The 17,222-nt window shown below is 40.4% G+C and overlaps 1 protein-coding gene across 5 annotated transcripts in view; it reads left to right on the top strand.

Annotated features, from left to right (window-relative positions):
• Positions 1 to 17,222, top strand: part of NUDT14 (nudix hydrolase 14) — a 69,525-nt gene that overhangs the window by 39,879 nt on the left and 12,424 nt on the right. For 3 of the 5 annotated variants that reach the window (XM_020800770.3, XM_072986762.2, XM_072986763.2), the window contains exons 3-4: positions 9,699 to 9,763; positions 15,834 to 16,071. In XM_020800770.3, the coding sequence (XP_020656429.3) occupies positions 9,699 to 9,763; positions 15,834 to 16,071 (303 nt within the window). The remainder of the gene's footprint in view (positions 1 to 9,698; positions 9,764 to 15,833; positions 16,072 to 17,222) is intronic. The other 2 variants (XM_072986764.2, XM_078383585.1) reach the window with 1 other exon arrangement.

Raw genomic sequence — 17,222 nt, 5'->3', positions numbered from 1 at the left:
GCAGTGAATTGTATACCAAATGTTGGCTCGACAGTTCATTTCCTTTTGTTGTTGTTGTTGAATTTTTTACACTCTATATTTTATCCATTATTACATGTTGCTGAGCATCTGTTTATTTAAAATTTTCTCTGGCACCTCATTCTTTTCTGTGCTGATTAAATAAAACACTGTAGGCAGCTCAAGCCACTGTAATAATAAGTAGCTGTAGTTTATATTTCAAAGATAGATGCTTATAGGATTGTTAACATCTCTTAAAATTTATTGTTACTTCTTGCAAGCCTGATTGTTAAAACAGCGGGATTTGTTGCTTGCGGTGTCAGAAGGAATTTCCTGCTACTGTAGCTTTTCCTACCAAAAAAAAGTGGATTAAAAAAAAGCCTTCCTATGCCATTGATTCCTGACTCCGGGCACAGCACAACTGACAAATAAAGCTAAAGGCAGACCCAGGGAGCTCGCAACCAGACCTCACGAACAAGAGAGTGAACAGGGAGTTTGCTGCGAGAGTTCGGCAGGGGAGGCCAAGTGGGAGGCCCCTAACAAATTTTTGGGTTCCTTGGTTATACATACGTACAATTAGATTTAAACTAACAAAACAAGAGGGACAGGTATCCTAAACAAACAGCTGAAAGTAAAAAAAAAACCTAGAAGGGATTGTGAAATATGGAGACAGCTCAGTTGTTGTTACCTGCAAAGTTTGTGCTATGTTTGTCTTTCTTCCTGAGTGCAAAATGCTATATACATGTAACAAGTGTAAACTGATGGCACTGTTAGAAGAGAAAGTCAGAGACCTGAAGCAGTAAGTAGCCACACTCAAGAGTATAAGGGAAAATAAAGCCTACATTGATAGAACTCTTGAGCAGCAGTAGCTGTCAGAGGGGGCACTGCTGATGGAAGGAAACCAAAACATTGCAGTGGAGGAAAATGCTATAGATGACCTGGCAGCGGTCCACGGCCTATCTTAGACCAGGCTGTGGACACAGATCTACCATCCCCGCAAGCACCCCCCGTGAGCGTTGTCACACACATTCATGTGAGCATGTTCCACCTCTGCGAGCGAGATGTGTGCATGTGTGTGTAGGCCCCCCTGTGAGCGCGACGTGCGCATGTATGCAAGCGCGCTCCACCCCCTGCGAGCGTGACATGCGCATGCATGTGAGCGCACTCCACGCCTCCTGCGGGTGCGCCACACACACCCAACCAGTCCACGGTTGGGAAAAGGTTGGGGACCACTGCTGTAGAAGCTAGAAACATAGTGGAGGAACCGCCATGGAAAAGAATCACACTTAGGAGCAAAAGAAGGAGAAGACACTCTTTCCCGGTGGAATTACAAAACCGCTTTCAATTACTTGAAGAAGAGTCTGTTGGACAGGACGCAGAGGAGACCAAACAGGACATGAGTACAGCTGAAGCACAGCAGAATACAGTCCCTGAAGGCACACTCTACAAAAAGAAGAGGAGAGTAGTTGTAGTAGGGGACTCCCTGCTACGTGGAATTTAGAGTGAAATTTCTAGGGAGGATCCATGGACTCACCAGGTGTGCTGTGTCCCTGGAGGACAGATAAGAGATGTGATGGAAGGATTGCCATCACTCATAAAACCTACAGATACATATCCCTTTCTTCTTGTCCATGTGGGAACAAACAACACAGCCAAGAGGAGCTATCGAGAAATCACATCTGACTTTGAAGCTCCGGGAAGGAAACTCAAGGACTTTGGGGCCCAGATAGTTTTTTTCTTCCATCCTACCAGTGCTCAGAAGAGGAATCGAAAGAGAAAGGAAAATCCTCTGGGTTAATGACTGGCTACGAAGGTGGTGTCGACGAGACGGATTTGGTTTTTGGGACCATGGGCTAAGTTTCCTGGAAGAAGGAATGTTAGCAAGAGACGTCTTGCATCTGACAAGGACTGGTCAGAATGTGTTTGGCCACAGCATGAGTAACTTCATCAGGAGGGCTTTAAACTGAATTGGAAGGGGGAGGGAGACGCAAGTGCAGAGTTAAGGGTAGATGAAGCCTTATACACAATAAGAGGAATCTTTGAAAGGCTGTCATACAGAGGAGGGGCAAGATCTGTTCTCGATCATCCCAGAGTGCAGGACATGCAACAATGGGCTCAAGTAAAAGGAAGCCAGATTTTGGTTGAACATCAGGAAAAACATCCTAACTGTTAGAGCAGTACAACAGTGGAACCAGTGACCTCGGGAGTTGGTGAGTGCTCCCAACACTGGAAGCATTCAAGAAGAACTTAGATAATCACCTGGCAGATAATGCTTTGATTGTATTCCTGCATTAAGCAGGGGGTTGTACTTGATGGCCTTGTAGGCCCCTTCCACCTTCAGTTTTCTATGATTCTGTGATTGGGATCAGAAGTTTTCCTCTAACCCATGCAGTTTATATTTCATGACTTGTCCTTCAGAAAAGAGGTTTATTATGTTTTTGAATATGTGTGCGCGCGCAAATGTACACACATGCACATGTGTGTGTAGACACACTTTGTGTTTATATGCATGTTTTATAAAAGCAAGCATGAGCATTTAACTAAAAGGTCTCTAGAGTCAAGTTCCAGTAATAATGAATAAGGAAGCGGAAAGAGACTATAACCCAAAATAATGGAAATCTAAATGAAAATTTCTGATTTAGCTATTTCTACTTTATGTGAAAATTCAGAAAGCGAGGCTTTGAACTTGCAGTTCTTTTTTATTCATACATCCAGGATACTTTGAAGAGAAGGAAAAATTACATGAAACAAGATACAATATAAAGAGTATGTGACCCAGTTCCGATGTGAAAGCAATCAAGGGCTACTTTATTTCCTTTCTTCTTTGCAAGCATAGTTTCAAATCTTAACTTTTTAACTAATTATGGTGTGAACAAGCCACAGTTTCCCCTTTCGGAAAACTAGGAAACTATGATTTATTACAAACTGTAAGGAGTTTAAATTTGCTGTCCTACAAGAAGGGAGGGCAGAGCCAGGCCTATGAAATACTACATAAATTAGTATTGGGGGGTCACTGAAGACTTCAGATACAGTATAATCACTGTATTGTATTGCTGTACTTTAAACAATTATCCTTTACACAATTTCATGTCATTTACATTAAATATGAATATAAATGTATCTTGCATTCCTTGGTATGCAAGTATAAGTATAACTTCAACTATTATTTAACAGGGCATTTGACTACAATAAATGATTGGTCGTGTGCTTTTTAATAGCATGGGTTTCTAAAGATACATTTTGATCATTTCTCTTTTTTTAATTCCACCTCAAAGTTTATTTAACATTAAAGTGCATTTTTAAAAAATATGTCAGGGCAGTGCAACAAAAAAGTGTTTTAGACCTCTCTAATTATCTTTCCCCTCCATTTTTATGTCAAATCCACTTTATCTGTGATTAATATGAAAGGCTGAGTGTTTTTGTCAAGAGCTTATGGCTTTGCTTTTGTGATGGGCTGCATCTTAAGTAGCCATTTGGTATGGTGTTAGCCTTGGGCGGGGGGGGGGGAGAAATGCAGTGTGCTTTGAAGGAGCTCAGAGTGAGCCAATAAAGAGTGTGCAAGCACGCACACATTTAATCTTGGGCCTGCCCGCATTATAGTTAATGCTCTGGGAAAGTAAAGGAGTTATACCAGAGAATAATCAAAGGCTGTAGCTTTAGTACATCTGCCCTGGAATTGAGCGGCTGTGTTTTCTCCAGCATAAGCTACTTGATATGTCTTGTCTGATAAAAGGAAGTAGTGCTGCTCCATTTATCACACAGTCAGTACATTTGGAAGGTGTCATTCTTAGTGTTCTTCAGAAAGTAGCATTGATTTTGACTTGATGAGTTAATTTATAGATCTCTGTTCGGGTTCTCTACAGTCCCCTCCCCTTTTTCCTATTACAGTTGTCATTCTTAGGAGGTGGAGTCATATGCAACACCAGTGCTGTCATATGACAACTACTTGGTGAGTAAAGATGGAAGCCAGGCAGAGCAATGGAAATTGTGTTAGGTCAAAGCAGACAGGAGTTTTAGTCATGTTTTTAGTTTACCCTAGCAAAGTTTCCCAGCTCCACATGTTGCAAATTACCCAGCTTTTGTTTGGTGCCCAGTGAACTTTTATTTGCAAGCTGATTATTATGCAGGTGCACAGTTTTGAAGGGCTAAGTCTCTAGAGGGAAAAACATGTTATCACCTTCTGATTGCAAAGTTGGCATGTTGTCTAGTTTGATCCTTAGCCTGAAGGAGTAAGAGTTCTGTATCAAGCTCTGGCATCCCTGACAGCAACTCAGGGAATTCAAGAGGCTTTATAAATACTCTTTTTTTAAAAAAAAAATGTAACAAACAGCAATAAAAGGAATATAAATACAGGGGGGGGGGAAGGAAGATAGAACACAACACAACATAAACATAGGGAAGTGTTTGCAATAATGCAATATCTAGCTAATATATGTTATGGATTTTTGTATTGTAACACAGCCATGGAGTCACGATTATACTAGGTATTTTATAAACACTCTTCATGCACATAAAGATCTGACTTTACAGGATTCATGGGGGGAGGGGCAGGTCAAAAGACTGAGTACAGAAATCCTGATTCTTGGCAGATGAGTGGCCTCTGCGTGCAAATTAGAACAGGAACATCAGGGAAAGAGTTTCGCCCTTCCCCCACCTCAGCGCCTCCACTCCAAAATGATTCATGATTTCTCAGTATCCAGTTGCACCCAAAACAAAGTTTTGTTGACTGTATTCTCCAGGGAGGGAGAGGGAAAAATAAATTGTAAGCACTTCTGGCATGTTTGCACATGAGACCTATTGTTTAGGGCCTTTTGATGTCAATTTCAGATTAAATTCTTGTATGGGCCTTGAACATTCCAAGGAAAAGGTACTCTTTTCCTCCTCTTGTGTTCTGTTTTAGCATAATACTTTGTGAAGATGTAATCTTTCATGCATTACGCTGCCAAATATGTTGCCACTAGTGTAAGAGGGAAAATATCAAGTCACTTATTTGGTTTTAATACATTTGACCTATGGGTACGTGGGTGGATTCCAGTGGTAGAACCAGTGGTGGATTTCCAGTGAAGAAATCCATGCAATACCATGCTGGTTATTTTGTTACAAGAAAGGATGACTGAAGACTTTAACTGCAGTGGGGAATCTTAAAATGTGGATAGCCTCCTTTCACAAAGTCTAGATATGTTCATAATTTAGTTGCATAAGTTAATTTTATTTGTATTATTTAAAATACTTCCGCCCCGCCTTTCTCCTTAAAAAAGGACCCAAGGTGGCTTACATCATTAAAAAAGTGCATAGATAGATAGATAGATAGATAGATAGATAGACAGACAGACAGACAGACAGACAGACAGACAGACAGACAGACAGACAGATCAATCGATCAGTCGATCAATCTGAGATTACCTATTGTACACCACCCTAAGACTGATTGATGTAGGGTGGCTTACAGATACTTGAGTCAAAGAATTAATCTGTTCCACCCTCTGCATTTTCAACTCCGATATACATTCTCACCCCACTTCTTGTCGCTACCCAACTTGTCACATTTGTTTCCTCTTCCCAGCTTTCTCAAGCAAAGCAAAACAAAACACAGTGGCATTTTTAGGTAATACTTGGTTGGAAGGACTTCCTGTCAAATAAAATAAGCAGCACAAATCCTCCAAACACGAATTACAGGGGGGAAAGGGGGTTGCAAATCTTTTCCTCTCTTATGGTGTTTGGGTGGTGGATATGTTGTTTTTTTATTTTAGTTTTGGTTTTGGTTTCTTGAAATAAGCCTAGTAAGCAGGGTAACTTAGCAATTTTAAAAAAAAATTAATGTGAAACCAAAAAAAACCAATAGTTCCTTTCAGGGCAAGCTAATGGCAGCTATGATATTTGCTTTCTCAGTTGCCTGAGATTCTATGCAATATATCACATTTCAAAATTTTAAAAGAGTATACAGAAATGTTTATCACAGACTACAATTTCCAGCACCCCCAGTCCAATCGGACCTGTGGTTTTTCCAGGTCCTGACTTTATAATGGAATATCTCATTATTGATCTTTGTAAGCTGATCTGGAAGCCTTTTTCTTCTGAAGAATGGGATGAAAATGACTCAAACAAATAAAAAACAAAATTTGTATGATACACATATATAAGTGACTTTATAAAAATAGAAGCAAATTGTGTTAATTTTTAGATGTTTAAGGTAGCTCTAGTAATTAGAGAACAAATTATACATTTATATTTAGAATATGTTCAGATAGAGAGAGAGAAAATCCCTTTGAGCTGCTTTCATTAGTTCTCAGGAAAACTAAAGAACTAATTGAAATAAGGAATAATTTGGAGTTTTTACAGATAATTTTATAAGTTTCATAAATCTAACATTCCAGTGTTCCCTATTGTCTCAAGATGGCACAAAAAGAAGACAGCTATGATAAAAACACAATTTAATTCAAGTTTGACTTGATCTTGTTCCTTAACTTTGACAGCTTGGTTCTGATTGTTCCATCTGTTCGATGCATGTCTTTAAGTGAGTGAATCTTAGGAAGCAAAATAATAACCCATTTTTCACTGAGTTGACACATTCATTGTTTTCAAGTAATCCTTATTCTTGCTCTCTTCGTTGGAACATACATTCTGTTTGCATGAGCTTTTTTGAATCAATTACTACTGAAGTCATGATGGTCATGGTACAGAGGGGTAACCTCTTTTAAAAGCCCCTAGGTGGGATAACCTCTTCTCCATGGGATTAGATGTGCAGTCTCTGGGAAATTTGAAGCCATATGGGTGTGTTATGCCCCAATTTTTCATTTTCTTCCATTAACACAGACATTATAGCTCATAATTTATGTATTCTTACCAGACACAGAATTACGAAGAGACATTGTTATTGCTCTCTGATAGATGAGGAATTAAACATAAGAAAAATATGTGAGTGAATCCATGATTAAACATATTCCCCCAAATTTGTGTCCTCTATCCACAGATCTATGCTGATACTCAGTTATAACCCTTCAGCCATCTGTACACATTCCCAGGTTTTTGGTGCACGACAAGGTATCAATCAAAATTAATGTAAGATAGTCAGCAAGCTATCATAGAAATCTGAAATATACGCCAATTAACAAACATGGTTGTCAGGATGTTGGCATTAACATTGGCTGAAAAACAAAGGAGGATAAAATATCTTCCATATTAAAAAAGGGGGAAATATCTTCTAATGTATTTCCCTCACCATTTGTAAGAACCTTTTTACCATAGTAAAATGGTGAAGAATATGCATGTGAAGGTACAGTTCCTATTACTAGTGGCCCAGGAGGCTCACGTCTACCCTGTTTTCCCGAAAATAAGAACTAACCTGAAAATAAGCCCTAGTATGATTTTTCAGGATGCTCATAATATAAGCCCTACCCCAAAAATAGCCTCCAGTTAAGTGAAACCCCACCATTGTGCAGCAACCAGAAGATACAGTAACATGACTGTATTTGAATAAATGTAGATACAGTAGTTGTACGAGGGACATGATGCTGCTGTGAATGCAAGGTCAGAAGACCAGCAATTGTAAGATCGAATCCACGCGATGGAATGAGCTCCCGTTGCTTGTCCCAGCTCCTGCCATCCTAGAAGTTTGAAAGCATTCAAATGCAAGTAGATAAACAGGTACCATCCCAGTGGGAAGGTAACAGTGTTCTGTGTCTAGTTGCGCTGGCCACATGGCCATGGAAACTGTCTATCGTCAAAACGCTGGGTCTACGGCTTGGAAACGGGAATGAGCACCATGCCCTAGAGTCGGACACGACTGGACTAAATGTCAAGGGGAACCTTTACCTAGATAGTTTGTACATGAAAAAAATAAAACATCCCCTGAAAATAAGCCCTAGTGCATTTTGGGAGCAAAAATTAATATAAGAATCTTATTTTCAGGGAAACATGGTAGTTTTTGAGGGCACCTTCACTCTATCTGTATGTGTGTGACATCAAGGAACACCCAACTTATAGGGACCCTAATAGGGTTTTCAAGGTGGGTGAGATATTTAAGGTGTGGCTTTACCAGTGCCACTCAGCAAGTTTCCATGGCCAAGTGGGGATTTGAACCCAAGTTTGATGGATTGATTTATTAATTGACTGATTGACTGATTTTTATACCACCCATCTGGCAGCCAAGGCCACTCAGGGCAGTTTACAGCAAAGTTAGCAGTAAGAGTAACATCATGATGAGGATATATAACAACAGACTAAATGAAATATTTAAAAATACAAAATGAATAACAGTAAAAATCCACAGTTAAAACATCATAAAGTAAAATTTTAATGGAAACATGGTGGATATTAAATTATTGAGGCACTATTGTATCATGTTGTTTTAAGATCCAAGAAGGGGTGTGTGAATAGCCACGTTTTAATAGTTTTTTGAAGGTTCCCAATGAGGGGAGTCCTATTATGTTACTCTGTATATTGCAACACACTGGGTAGCCCATCATTTTGTGCCAGTTGTGCTTTGGTCTGTCTCTTCTGGAACGTAGGACTCCTTTCACAAGATCTGGAATGAGAGGAGTCACATTTGTCTCATTCCCAGTGATGTGCACTATTGGGAGTGTCTTAATACACAAGTGTGCTAAAATTCACATTTCTCAATATTATGAAAGCATCAAGTAAATCAAGCACCTCCAGAAATGACCTAAGTCAGTTTCTTTTCTGAGTTGTTAGATAGAATGGAGCTTCCTCCTGGCTAAACTGACTGTTAAAAAGTACTTCATTATTAGCTATGCAATAGTGCCTTCTACTATGCCAGTATCCTTTCCTTTGAAAACAAAAGTATGCATACAAACAGAGGGGACAAAGAATGGCTGGCTAATTGTTTAAAAAGATACAAACAACCCATCTAGTGTTTCAGGTTTTTGACTACAGCATCAATCATCCTAATTTTGAGCAATTCACATAATTACTGCAAAAGACACACAAATCAACATTTTTTTGCAAAACATAATTCTCATTAATGGGAATGATCCTGTCAAATGCCCTAAGAAATTTCTCAGCACTGAAGGACAAAAGTTAAAATTCTTTACCCTTGCCTGTGCAGGTGAAGAATTTGGGCTCTCCCTCCTTTCAATCCCTGCTATATACTAAATGTGAGTGTGATCCTGTAGCCCAAAGATTACAGTCCACGCACAAGAGGGAGCTATCACTAGAGTTGCCCAAGTACAAATCTTAACCAGGGACTCCAGAATAGTCCAGTGAGTCCAGGACTCAGCATCAATTGTTGATGGTCTCTTGGAAGTGGAAAAAAGGAGAACAAGAGAAATGGAATTGAGTATTCTGGGAGAAAGCCTGACTAGTTGGCTAGTTGGAGCCCGGCCCACATGTGTTCATTCTAATTACTTTACCATATGAACCTGCCCAAATGGTATTGCATACTTGATAAGATGATTCCAACTCAACATAGAAGCCCCCTTTAAAACCCTGGCTGGTATTGTCTTTCTGGTTTGGTGAAGGGGTATAGGGGGGCACTCCTTATATGTGACAGTTCCAAAAAGCAGCTGCTTTTGAGCATTTGACTGCTTTCAAAATCAGGTCTTGACTTTCATAATTATGGTCGCAGCTCTTAACACTTGTGGCCTCCTTCTCCACCTAAAGTCATTAAACTTATGCCTACATAAGTTACATTACATTGCTTTCTTACATTGACCTGTGTTTTTCCCCCTTTGTTCCTTCCCTAGTGTGTCCATTTTGATCTTTAATACTTCTCGTCAGTGCTTTGTTGTGGTGAAGCAGTTCCGTCCAGGTAATCCTCTTCCTTTGCTTTACTTTTTACTCTTTCCTGAAGCAAAGCAGTTAGAGGTTTTGTGGCAAAATACAGGTGGGCTCATGAATAGTTGTGGTGTTAATATTTTCTTCTGCAGCTGGAAGAATTTGCACTTAGCCTCCTGGTAAATTATCATGCACTAATATTCCCAACCAGCTGTTGCCATCCTGAGCCCTTTTAACTTCACTGTCTGTGTTATGCTCTTTAATTTCAAGAGGAGGGGCTGGTTTTCGTTCAAAAAGAATACCTGTCATAGTTTTATCCTAGATATAAATCTAATTGTTAATCCCAACTAAAGTAGATTGATTAAATGAATGGGAACTTGGTAAGACAAAACTTGTGGTTGTTCTATTGATTCAGTTGGTCTCTGCTAATCTAACAATGAGATGTAGACCTTACACTTCTTTTGAAGCAGAGTGGGTTGAGAAACAGTGATTCACTTTAAGTCACTGAGTGGGCTTCATTTGATTATTTAATGATTGTACACATTTAAGGATCGTACACCTATTGTGTGGTGGTGTCTTCTATTTACAGAGGACAGTTTTAGGTAAGAACCCATATTAAGGACATTGAAGTTGTCCATCTATACTTTGCATTTGCGAGAAATTCGTAGGCTTTGGGAACCTGTGATAGATTGTGACTGCCCAAAGATCTAGGAAGATACTGAGGAAGAAAGAGAGAACGTGGCCAGGAACAGCAGAAATAGCGGGCAAAGATTTAGAAAAGATTTAGAGAAAATCTCAGGGGGGGGGGAGGAGATCATTGGGAACTACCCTGTTTCCCCAAAAATAAGACCTAACCTGAAAATAAGCCCTAGTATGATTTTTCAGGATGCTCGTAATATAAGCCCTACCCCCAAAAGTAAGCCCCAGTTAAGTGAAACCCCGCCCTCCACCATTTTGCAGCAATATGCAGCAACCAGAAGAATATGACATGACTGTATTTGAATAAAAGTAGATTCTTGTACCTGAAAAAAATAAAACATCCCCTGAAAATACCCCCTACCTTGGTTTTTGGAGCAAAATTTAATATAAAACCCTGTCTTATTTTGGGGGGAACATGGTAGAAGCTATAAAACTGGGCTTAGAGGCTGCAAAGGGAGGAGGAACCAATGGAAGAAGAAAAGAACTATACAGGTCTGTCCAGATTTCCCCCAAATTGGGTGAATGGGTTGATGCTGTCGCAGTTCCCGTGATGGAGTTTCATCAGTTGGCCATAGAGAGCCTGAAGGAACCTGAAACTCCCAGGGACTGGGAGTATGTATTTAAAGAAGGCCCGTAGACTGAGGAATTGGTTCCATCTGAGGGTTCCCTGGGAGGAGGCAGAGAGGCATACTCAGAGTCACTCTACAAACCATCTCACTGGGCAAAGAAGAAAAAGACATGGCCAAGCCAGGAGGGATTTCCTGAGGAATCAGCAATACCTCAAGCTAAGTCTGGCAAAGTCAAAGCAGATAACCCAAGTGTTCTCAACTCAAGGCCCTTGTGAAGCCAGATCCACAAGGAGCAGGATCCACCTATCAATTAGCAAGCTGTCAATGTGGGGTTACAAGCCATCCCTGCTATGCCACCCCATGCACCAGCCTACAAAGATATACCCCCTCACAGACTCAGGAGTAAGTCTTCCTCATCTGGAGTCACTGGTGGGAAACCCTTGAGAGAGGAGGAGAAACAAGACTTTATGATCAAGCAGTGACAGGAACTAGCTTGAACTCATTAGACATTGTTAAAGCTATTCAGCATTCTCCTTGTTCAATCAATCCTGTTATGTTCAAAAAGGCATTCATTTCTAGATCTTAGAACAAAAGACCAGAAACTGACTGATTTGCCTATGTACATTTTATGCAAATTTCTGTCCTGTTTTAGTTACTGCAGAAGTGTCCCAACTATCCTGCTTTTCCTGTGACTTGGTTTTTAAAACCTTCAAAGCAGCATAGCATGATTTAAAAAAAATAATGCAGAAATAAAATAGGTTGAAACAAGAATACACAGAAAGTGGCCAGGATCTATGCATTTGCAATAGGAACCATGGACTTTGCCCCAGCTAATTTATAGTGTGCCAGTCTTATGACTGTTGCATACCTGACACCTTGAAAATTAGTTGCAGCAACTTCCAGAATTCCTAGTAAGTACATATATATCCAAAAGATGTTGGCTGGTGTAGTTTGAAAATAAAACAACAAACTGTAGAAATAAAAATAAGAGTCCATAGAAAGATACAAACGCTAATTTTTAAAAAGCTATAGGATAGCCTATAGGATAGTCTTAGTTTACTCCAGGCAAATGTCCCTAGAGAAGCAGTTCCAGTTTTGTTTGTTTGTTTGTATATTTTTTTTGTTTCCTGACCTATATCATAGGATCTTAGGGTGGATTACAAAGCTGTATAAAACAATATTTTTAACTAAGATATTTGAAAAACTACACAAAATTAAAAAATTTAAACATTAACATTGCACTAAAATCTGCGCAGACCATGATCCTCAGTTCCCAAAGTTTCTCATAAATAAGTACTTCCTGACTTCCCACCAAAAGGATGCCAATGTCGGTGCTAATCGTGCCTTCAAAAGGAGGGCATTCTTCTGTTGTAGTGCTATGGCAGAAAAAGCCCCATGTCTCCATGTAACGAACTGTTCTCAATGGTGGGACACAGAAAAGAGCCCTCTCAGTAAAATTTAATAATTGGGTGTGTTTATAAAGGGAAAGGCACTCCTTCAAATAGCTAGTTCTCACAGTGGAAGCATATTGACAACCAGTGCAAATCCTTCAGAACTGGTGTCATATAGTTTCTGAAGGATGTTCCTGTTAGCAGTCTAGCTGCTGCATGTTGCACTTGCTGCAGCATCCATGTCATCTTCAGTGGTAGCCCCATGCGGAATCCATTGCAGTAGCCTAACTGGGAGGGTATCGGGTCATGGATTATTGAGGCCAAATTGTCCCTGTCCAGGCATGGTCATAGCTGGCAGACCATTTGAAGCTGACTGTGGGCACTCCGAGCCACTGAGCTCGTATGAGTTTCCAGTGACAAAAGTGAATCCAGGACCACAGAACTATCCACTTGCTTTTTCAGAGGGGAGTGCAATTTCATGCAGGACAGGTCTCTTACCCATCTCCTGGACATGGGAACCACTGAGCCACAGAGCGTCCATCTTGTCCAGATTCAGCTTCAATTTATTGGCCCTTATCCAGCCCGTTTCAGCTTCCAGACGTAGACGCAGCATCTGCACAGCTGAGCCGATCCTGATGATAAGGCCATGTAGAGCTGAGCGTTGTCAGCATATGGATGGCACCCAACCCCAGAACTTCTAATGACTTCTCCCAGTGGCTTCATATAAATATTAAACAGCATGGGAGATAGAATGGAACCCTGTGCGTAAGAGGGTTACCCACAGGATTCCGCCGTGGGGCTGAGCAGAAGTCCCCCAGTGCCACTCTTTGGAACTGGTTCCAAAGATAGGAACGGAACTACTGTGGCACAGTGCCTCCCATTCCCATTCTTTGGAGCCTGTGACAGAGGATGTCATGATCAATGGGAACAAAAGCTGCAGAGAAGGTCAGGAGAATTTACAGGGCTGCTCTCCCCCTGTCGTTAGGCCGGAGCAGATCACGCCAGTCAGGGCAGCTAAGATTATTTCAGTACCAAATTCTGCTTGAACCAAACTGAAATAGGTCCGGATAATCGGTTTTGTTGAAGAACGCCTGATGCTGCCCAGCCATCACATGCCCCAAAAGGGGATATTTGCAATGGGACAGTAGTTGCCGCATGCCTTGTGGTCTAGGAGTCCTCTTCTGGAGAGGGTGCACCACCGCTTCTTTCAAGGCAGAAGGCACCATCCCCTGCTATAGTAAGACATTTACTACTACCTCATTGACAATGTCACCACAGAAGAGGCTCTCTCTTGAGTAGACCCTAGGTTCTGATGACAGGGGCACCTATAGACAGGGTTTGACTATAGTTTCTGTATACATACTGTATGATAGATGGATTCTGTGAGAGAGGATAGCCCTTTATATTTCCAGTCATTTCAGTTTGATGTCCACTACTTTACCCTGGGATTACAAGGTACAGGTACTACTTTTAGGTTACTACTTTTAAGAGAATTTTTTGTTGTTCTTCCTGTTTGCCAGGGACTGCCACACATCCAGTTTTCTTGCCAAAAATTTAAAAGGCACACCACAAAGTGAGATTGTGACCGCCTTTGCTGGACATATTTCTATGCTTTTTAACAGCATTCACATAAGTCTTACAAGCTTGGCAGGTGATATTTTTCCTTCCACTTGCTTCCATGTCATCTGCTTAATTTGCACATGTTTAAGGCAGCTGTTAAAAACATAGGAGCAAGGGCAGTAATAATGATGGCAGTCTAGAACAAAAGCTTCTAGTAACGGTAACCCAGACTGGTTAGGAGCTTTCACAGTAACATATAAACCAAATCAATAGTACAGATAGAATCTATTCTTTTGATGTCCATATGTGGCTGTGGGCATTTCCTTCAGGAGAGTATTACCACAACAGCTGCCTCTAGATTAATGCAAAGGATCTTTTGCAAATTCCACCCAGCAATCTGCGCAAGGGGGTAGTGTATGTTCAAAGGGGCAGGGGGGTGATCAAACAAATATGCATGCTTTTCATAACTCCGCTGAAAGAGCAGCTGAGTTGACAGGCTGAAAGACTCATCATTGTTCACATGGTACATCATGTACAGTCCAGCATCCCAGCGGGTAGCGTGAATCCTGTGAAATATGCATGTTGGCTGACAAGTGAAAGTTGCCTTGAAACAGAAGTTGCTCCCGAAGTAGAAGAAACAGTGGGAGAGAAGACTCACAAAAATCACATTTTGTATAATATTCTCCTCCAATTTTCTAAATGACATTGATTCATCTTCCACTTAACTTCCAACATACTAAGTGGTCTTTTGCGTTCTAAATGCAGCAGTGATGTCTTACTAAAACTTCATATTGTAGAAATGACATTAAATTGGTTCTAATTATTTATATGTATGCCCCAAAGATTCTTTAAAATCCTTCTGAAATCTGAAAGCAAGGGATTGAGTGTTACTAAACTATATTTATTTCACGTATTGTACCATTTGGGTTAGTTTGCATTAGCGTTAGATTTCAGAGAAAGTGATGGATAAATGCCTTATACGGTGGCTGTATTTTTACCTGTTCCTGTACGCCTTTTGGTTCACCACCACCAAGAAACTGAAGTGCTTAGCCATCAGTCTGGGTAGAGCCAATTATCTCATTAACAGATCTGTTTTTACCTTTTTGTTTTAAGACCAGCAGAACAGTTGCTAAGTGAAGAAAACTTAAGACCTACATTTATGTTATCTTACCTAGGAAAGAAAACATAGAAGCGTTTGAAAAATCCAATTAGACTAAGGTATCAATGAAAGGTTAGGATCACTTTGACGAGTGCAGTTAGTTCGATGTCACAGGATCTGCCTTGTTCTTTCTCAACTTGAGAAATTGGATATGAGATGGGTACAATAGTTTGGGTTGGATTGTTTGTTTTGTATTGTTTTGTTTAATGCAGAGCTCAATGAGCCTGTTTCTGATCCTATGAATGCCATGTTCACCCAAGCTCTGCTCCACTGATGTTGTTCTCAGTGCTGGCCCTAGCATTAGGGGGAGTGAGGCAGCTGTCTCAGCCTGATATTCTCAAGCATTAGGCTTTCTCAAAAAAACAGGATCAAGTTTTAGTTAAGGACTTTGGTATTATTATACCGCCAGGAATGGAAGAGTCATGCTGTTGATTTGCATTTCATTGTAAAATGTACAGTTGGATTTTCTGATTTGGCTTTACGATCTTTGAATTGCTATTGACCAAAAATGGGAAAACTGCCATAAAATTGGGCAAATGGGTTGAGAAATTAAATCAGAAAGCTAGAGTGACCCCTGTAGAGATGGTGCATAGGCAACAAAATACCTTGTATCGGACCTCATCTTTATTTCATTTGTTTCATTTTGCATTAATATAAGAGCAGCGTGCCGGTGTATGCAAAAGATAATGGTGATTAACAAAGGTTTCCTTTTCACTTTTCTTTCAGCTGTCTACATGTGTGAGATGGAGCAAAAGTGTCCCCAAAACTTTGAGAGGAAGAAACAAGAAACCTGGAATCCACTGCCAAATTCATTGCCTGCCTCAGTGGGAGTAACCTATGAACTCTGTGCTGGTATTGTAGACAAGCCTGAGCTCTCTTTGGAAGAGATTGCTTGCAGAGAAATTTTGGAAGAGTGTGGCTATGAAGTCCCTTTAGCTACCCTGAAGAGAATTACTTCATACAGGTAAGTAGGTCAAATTGAATTTAGCCCAGACATGTGTTACACTCTGCTACTATTTGGAAAGCCATCCATTTCAGGCAGAGAAATAAAATCAAAAGAGCTACTTATTGTGTTCTGTTTTCTGTCCATTGGTAGAACTGTAAGAAGCCATACTGAATGAAAAGAATTGACTGTTTTCCATTAAAGCCCTGATGGACTGCCATTACTTTGGCTTGTAAGCTATGGTTCCCTGGGTTTCTAGGTCTGTGTTAAAAGGCCTTCCTTTACTTCATGGAGGGGTGAGTTTAGTGGCTCTTAGCACTATTTTTTTGCCAATGGGACCACTAGGACCACGAAAAAGAAATGAAAAACCTGAACATGTATAGGCTCTACACCAGGGGTCTCAAACTGTGGCCCTCCAGATGTTCTTGGACTTCAACTCCCAGAAATCCTGGCCAGCAGAGGTGGTGCTGAAGGCTTCTGGGAGCTGTAGGCTAAGAACATCTGGAGGGCCACAGTTTGAGACCCCTGCTCTACACAAAAGTAGAAACCCTGATTTTTTCAGGATTCTGGCTCCCATGTAGAGTCTAAATATATGTGGGAATATCTTGCTATAGGCATGTTCCTTTCCATGTGTAGAAAGTGGCAGTAGAGAAAAGAGGGGCTAGTTGACCGCCGTCAAGTCTGACAAGCTTATAAACTCAAGACAGACTTTAAAAATAAGAATATATTAAATGTGTTTAATATTTGATTAATATCACAAAAACATCATTTTAAGACTATGAGCAAGTTTCTTGTTACTTAAATATTTATCTTTTTATTCAGAATAACTACTGTAAATCATGGAGAGAGTCAATTATTGTGTGCTGCCTTTCTCAAGTGTACTGTTTAGAAAAGAAGGTTATAAATCTGTGGTCAAAATCCCACTGCTTAGCTTTTCTCTGGCAATTAACTAATCAGTGCTTAGATCTGGAGGGGGGGGGGAGGTTACATGCTGGCTTTGCTTATGCCCAAAAATCAAAACAGAGATTCATGGCTTGCCAGCCAGAAGCCACTGCAGATTGTGCTGTTTGCCCTCCACTGGCATAACTAAGCAACAGGATAATATCCCTCTTTTGTAAATAGGGTACGATGAAGGCAGTATGTAGTAACTATGACAGCAGTCATCGTGCTGA

This window comes from Pogona vitticeps, chromosome 1 (genome assembly GCF_051106095.1).
Source record: "Pogona vitticeps strain Pit_001003342236 chromosome 1, PviZW2.1, whole genome shotgun sequence".
NCBI classification, from domain to species: Eukaryota; Metazoa; Chordata; class Lepidosauria; order Squamata; family Agamidae; genus Pogona; species Pogona vitticeps.
The sequence above is the reverse complement of the archived record's forward strand: the minus strand, read 5'-3'. Positions and strand labels throughout refer to the sequence as shown.